The 5,000-nt window shown below is 36.8% G+C and overlaps 1 protein-coding gene across 5 annotated transcripts in view; it reads left to right on the top strand.

Annotated features, from left to right (window-relative positions):
- The window catches only part of Rme-8 (receptor mediated endocytosis 8), a 69,100-nt gene that overhangs the window by 20,559 nt on the left and 43,541 nt on the right, over positions 1-5,000 (top strand). For 3 of the 5 annotated variants that reach the window (XM_027350917.2, XM_070137853.1, XM_070137852.1), the window contains exon 14: positions 1,704-1,790. The exons of the other annotated variants lie outside the window; for them this stretch is intronic. In XM_027350917.2, the coding sequence (XP_027206718.2) occupies positions 1,704-1,790 (87 nt within the window). The remainder of the gene's footprint in view (positions 1-1,703; positions 1,791-5,000) is intronic. 5 annotated transcript variants of the gene reach the window in all.

Below are 5,000 nucleotides of genomic sequence, written 5' to 3' on the forward strand. Positions count from 1 at the left end.
TCTTCCTCCCTCTTTCTTCCTCCCTCTTTCTTCCTCCCGCTTTCTTCCTCCCTCTTTCTTCCTCCCTCTTTCTTCCTCCCTCTTTCTTCCTCCCTCTTTCTTCCTCCCTCTTTCTTCCTCCCTCTTTCTTCCTCCCTCTTTCTTCCTCCCTTCCTCTCTCTCTCTCTCACATATTCAACTCTTCCTCCCTTCCTCTCTCTCTCTCTCTCTCTCTCTCTCTCTCTCTCTCTCTCTCTCTCTCTCTCTCTCTCTGTTACTCTCTCTCCCTCACTCTCTTTCTCTCTCTCGCTCAACATCTCTCTCTCTCTCAACATATCTCTCTCTCTCTCTCTCTCTCTCTCTCTCTCTCTCTCTCTCTCTCTCTCTCTCTCTCTCTCTCTCTCTCTCTCTCTCTCTCTCTCTCTCTCTCTCTCTCTCATATGTTCAAAGTTGTCCTCTTGCATCTGCCCAAGCTAGCCAATCCTTGGCAGTCATTGAAAAATACTCAGACTGGCCCATCAACCCACATGGCTTAGTCTTTCCATCTATTGATGCTGAGCATACACATAATGAATGATTCACCAGCCTCTCACGCACCATTACCAAGCTGCCTGCAAGCTTGGTCAATCCTTGACCTCTTTTGCCTGCCCATGAGTCTGCTTGGGTGCTAGGGGCTCTGACTGTGCCCCATCTTTACACATCTTTACCACTTCCTTTATGAGAGACCAGTACTCAATTCCAGACTATATACCTCCACTCTATATGAGGTGACTGTTAACAGTGTTAGTGGATCACTTTATATTAACAACCTGTGTAACATCACTACCAACCCACTTGTTACATTTGGGTGGCCAAAGTCCCTACAGCACCTAGGCAAACTCACAGGCTGCCAAGATAGGTCAGGGATTGATCTGGCTTGCAAGAGGCTGAGTGGAGTGTTTGATAGAGGTAGTCATGTAGGTCATCCCCTATATGGATGCTCACTGCCAAAAAATGGAGCTAATGAAAAATATCAGTCATGTGACCAACCAGCAGCATGGGTTTGAATCACATGGTCTGATCATCATTGCATACCATATAAGGCTTGTTTAACCCATTGGATCTGAGTGCTTCACTGCCATTACATGACCCAAAATATGTACTTTAGGCTTACTTGATCAGTTATATGCCTTGTAGGCCAGGCACACACAAACACTTGTGTGCGGTGACAAGACTAGATGACCCATCTTCAATGTTATTTTCTCTTTTTCAGCATAAGCATTTTTAGCTTTTTACATGACATGATAGTCACATCATCTGGATCATAGGGGTTCATATTGCAAGATGCAAGAGGACAGCTAGGTCATACTCTTAGTTTTTGCCTCTTCCTCCCACTCTCGGTCATCCCACTCTTAGTCATCCCACTCTCACTCCAACTTTCATTATATATAAGCATAATTTATCTATCTAAATTAATGGTAAGTCATGTATACCTTGCATCTCTTTCTGTGTCTTGTAAAAAAAATTAAATGTCATATGTTCTCCCAGTTTGTACATGGAAACTTTTATGTTAGTTGAATGTCCACTTTGATATATTTTTGTCACCTGAGTGTGCTTAAAGGAATGTTTCTCTTTGTTTGAAGTTAACTATGATTTAGTGCTTCTTGTATTTTGTTTTACATGCAATGTCTGTTTTCTCCTAAAACACACCAACCACATTTCTTCCACATCATTTGACGAAGCAGAAGATAGAGACGGTGGAAAAATGTTTACAAACAGGAGCAAAACAAATGGAGGCTTACTACGAAGCGTACCTCGAGAAACATGTAGATGTAAGTACATGTAATTGTTAGGTGATGGGGTTTGCAAGCTAATAGTGTAGCTGTCCTGGATAGTGGCCAACTTGTGTTTTACCCTTGTTTCTATTTCTTTTTTCTCCTTTTTTCTGAAGGATTAGAGATTTTGTCCTTTCTCTTTTTTCTTTTTCCTTATTTTTTTGAATTTGAATAACAATTGGTTCCAATGAATCATTATTTTTAAGTAATACTTGGACCTCCTTTTAATGGGTTAGGACTTTCAAGCCCTCAAATTGTAAAGCAGGACTTAGTAGCATTCATGTGAAGTTGTAGTGGGAAGGTTATCTGTCTACTGTTATTCTTACTTTTCTTTCTTTTTCCACAATGCTGATATTTTTTTGCTAATCTTTATCTTTTCTAATTAAAGGATATGCCATATACAGAGAATAGCATTTGTAGAGAAATTGATTATATTATGGACAAAGATTTTTCTTTTTTCTTTTTAAGTACATCTTTATTTTCACTTTATTTTCTTGTTGCTTCATCAGGAATGGGTGAGTTTCTTTCTTAGTTTAATGTATCACAGATAGAACATCAATGGGTAAAACATACAATCATTCCTTAGAAACTGTTTCTTTATCTTGCCAGAAGCTTTGTATTTTACAAGAATATTTAAAATTTTTCATGTAGTTTATCACCTTTTATACTTGCTTCTGCAGTATCTAGATAAAGAAAGTAAAGTTCTCTTTTGCATGCTGATACCTCGATAATTACAACTATATTGGTAAAATCAATACCAGCTGCAGTGGTAACAATTATTAAGAAAAAATAAAATTTTGTAGTCATCAAATGTTATATTATCAAAAAAGGGTGATCTATCAGTATATGCATGTTCTCTTGTATCTTTATTGACGGGCATGCTTATAGCCGTCATAACGTAGTAACGTATGACGTGTTTGCACGTCATGACTCACTCCAGTGAGCAAGCAGGTGGCCCAGCTAGAAAGAATTGACTGTTGCTTAATAATTATGTCACAGAAAATTCTGGCCCTGTCATGGTAGGGTTTATACATTTTAGGGGGATTAGCTTTAGTCCCAGCAGGTTAGCTGAAAGGAATTAGATGTAGTCAGCATTAGTAGGATTTTCTGATGCCAGGCATATCAGCACCATATCTTTTAGGAATAGGATTGAATATTTCACTTATGATGATTTTGTTTTTTGAGGTGTGTAGATGTTGGTTTAGCATAATCATTTGTTGTTATTACATGATAAATACTTGTTAGATATTAGTATACATTAGCATAATAGGGAAAAAAACACCCATTACCTCAAGGTTTGGGCTGAAAATGTTTTTACTTTGTAAGGAGTATATTGCTGGCATTTTACTAATGGCAGAATTAAAAGCAAATTTGGCATTACTGCTATGGTATTGTTCAGAATACTTAACCTATTGGATCCGGTTGCTTCATAGGAATTACATGACCAAAAATACAGACATTAAGCTTACGTGAGCAACCACTCTGATGGGTACACTCTGATGGGTAGGCTGGGCACACACGAATGCTCATGTGCAGTGACAAGACTCTGTGCCTCCCCTTTGCAATGTTGTTTATATACATAAGCATTTTTAGCTTTTTTGCCATTTTCCAACGTCGATATTTGCCATTTGATTTGCTTTATCCAGATGGTAATAGACTGATTCCCTTGCACAGACTCCATATTATCTCTCTAGGTAGTCCATAACTCCATGCAACAATCTTAATGTGTAAAGTTTTATTATTTGTGTCTTTTTGTAATATTAAATTTTCTGTACTACAACCTGCAGCCAAGAATAGGATGCTGAGCATGGAAATGGCATCCTCCTTGGAGTCAGCACTCTTCAAGTCATGGCTCATGGATACTACAATCCACATTCATTTATTGATGGAAATAATACAAAAGCCCTTTTTTAAACACCAAATGAGTCGAATCACTCTTCAAGACTTTGTGCACTCGTGGCAAGTCTTGCTTGTGACCCCAGCCCTCAGCCATAATGCTCACAACTGCAAGTTCGCATGATCCCAGCCCACAGCCAGATTTTCCCATAAGTGTATGTTCACATCATCCACCCCTCAATCCTAATTTTTTTCATGATGTCATGGTTACATCATCCAGATCATAGGGGTTAATGTATTCATATATTTTACAATTTGCACATAGCCCAAAATGTGTTTCTTGAAGTAGAACATATCTATGTTTATATATATTTCTGAACAACATTATTTGAAATACAAACTAGGCATTTAGTATATGTAAAGTTTAATATTAGCTACCATGGTACTCTTTTGTATCCCAAATATTTCTCTTCTGCCTCATTAGGATCGGGTGAGTTTTCTAAGCAATTTTTGTGACTGAAGAGAAGATCGAATAGTTTGATTTACAGACTTCTCTAGTGCATCTTGGTAGATTTCAGAGAACACAGGGAAACATTTGCCAGTCATTATTTTCAGACAGACTTGTGGTGGATGATAGTCTTTTGTTACTTCAGGCATGCTTTCAAATGGACATTGCTATTTTTAATGTCACAAGGAGACTTCAGTTGTGTTGTGTCTCCAATATGAACTAAAGAATGTGATTGATATAGCAGATTGATGTGTACTTTTGTTGAGGTATCTTAACTTCTTTCTAAGGAAAATCCAGTTCAGCTGGGGAAATTATTTTTATCTATGTTCATGTTCCTATAAAAAAAGGATTATCAATGGTCATATCACCAGGAGAGAAGACAGCTAGTAATAAGTTTTTGAAGGATATGTGAAAGAAAAGTAGTACTGTGTCCACGGATCATATCCCATTATTTATCATAATCATTAATTTTTCATTTATTGTTGATGTTTTTTTATGAATATTTTTTTTTCTTCATGTTGAGACATAATCCAAATACAGTAGATGAAAGAAAAAAAATAGAATAATCACACTTATAGGTCAGCACAAAGTATTTGTCTGTAACAGCTGAAGGCATAGATAGTAACCTGTAAATGCATTACTATATTTATTTTGAGATTTGCAATTAAAGTTCTATAGTATAAAGTTAGATTTATGATATTTTTCTATTAGAATTACCTTGAAGCAAGAATTTTATCACATTTTAGTGGTTTTATTTTGTGGTATCATGAATTTATCTTGTATGTAGGTAATTATATGTTTCTCCTTTTCTTTTTACTATATGTGAATCATAAATTTCTCTGATTGGTGTGTTACGGGCTTGA

Source organism: Penaeus vannamei, chromosome 23 (assembly GCF_042767895.1).
Source record: "Penaeus vannamei isolate JL-2024 chromosome 23, ASM4276789v1, whole genome shotgun sequence".
Taxonomy (NCBI): domain Eukaryota; kingdom Metazoa; phylum Arthropoda; class Malacostraca; order Decapoda; family Penaeidae; genus Penaeus; species Penaeus vannamei.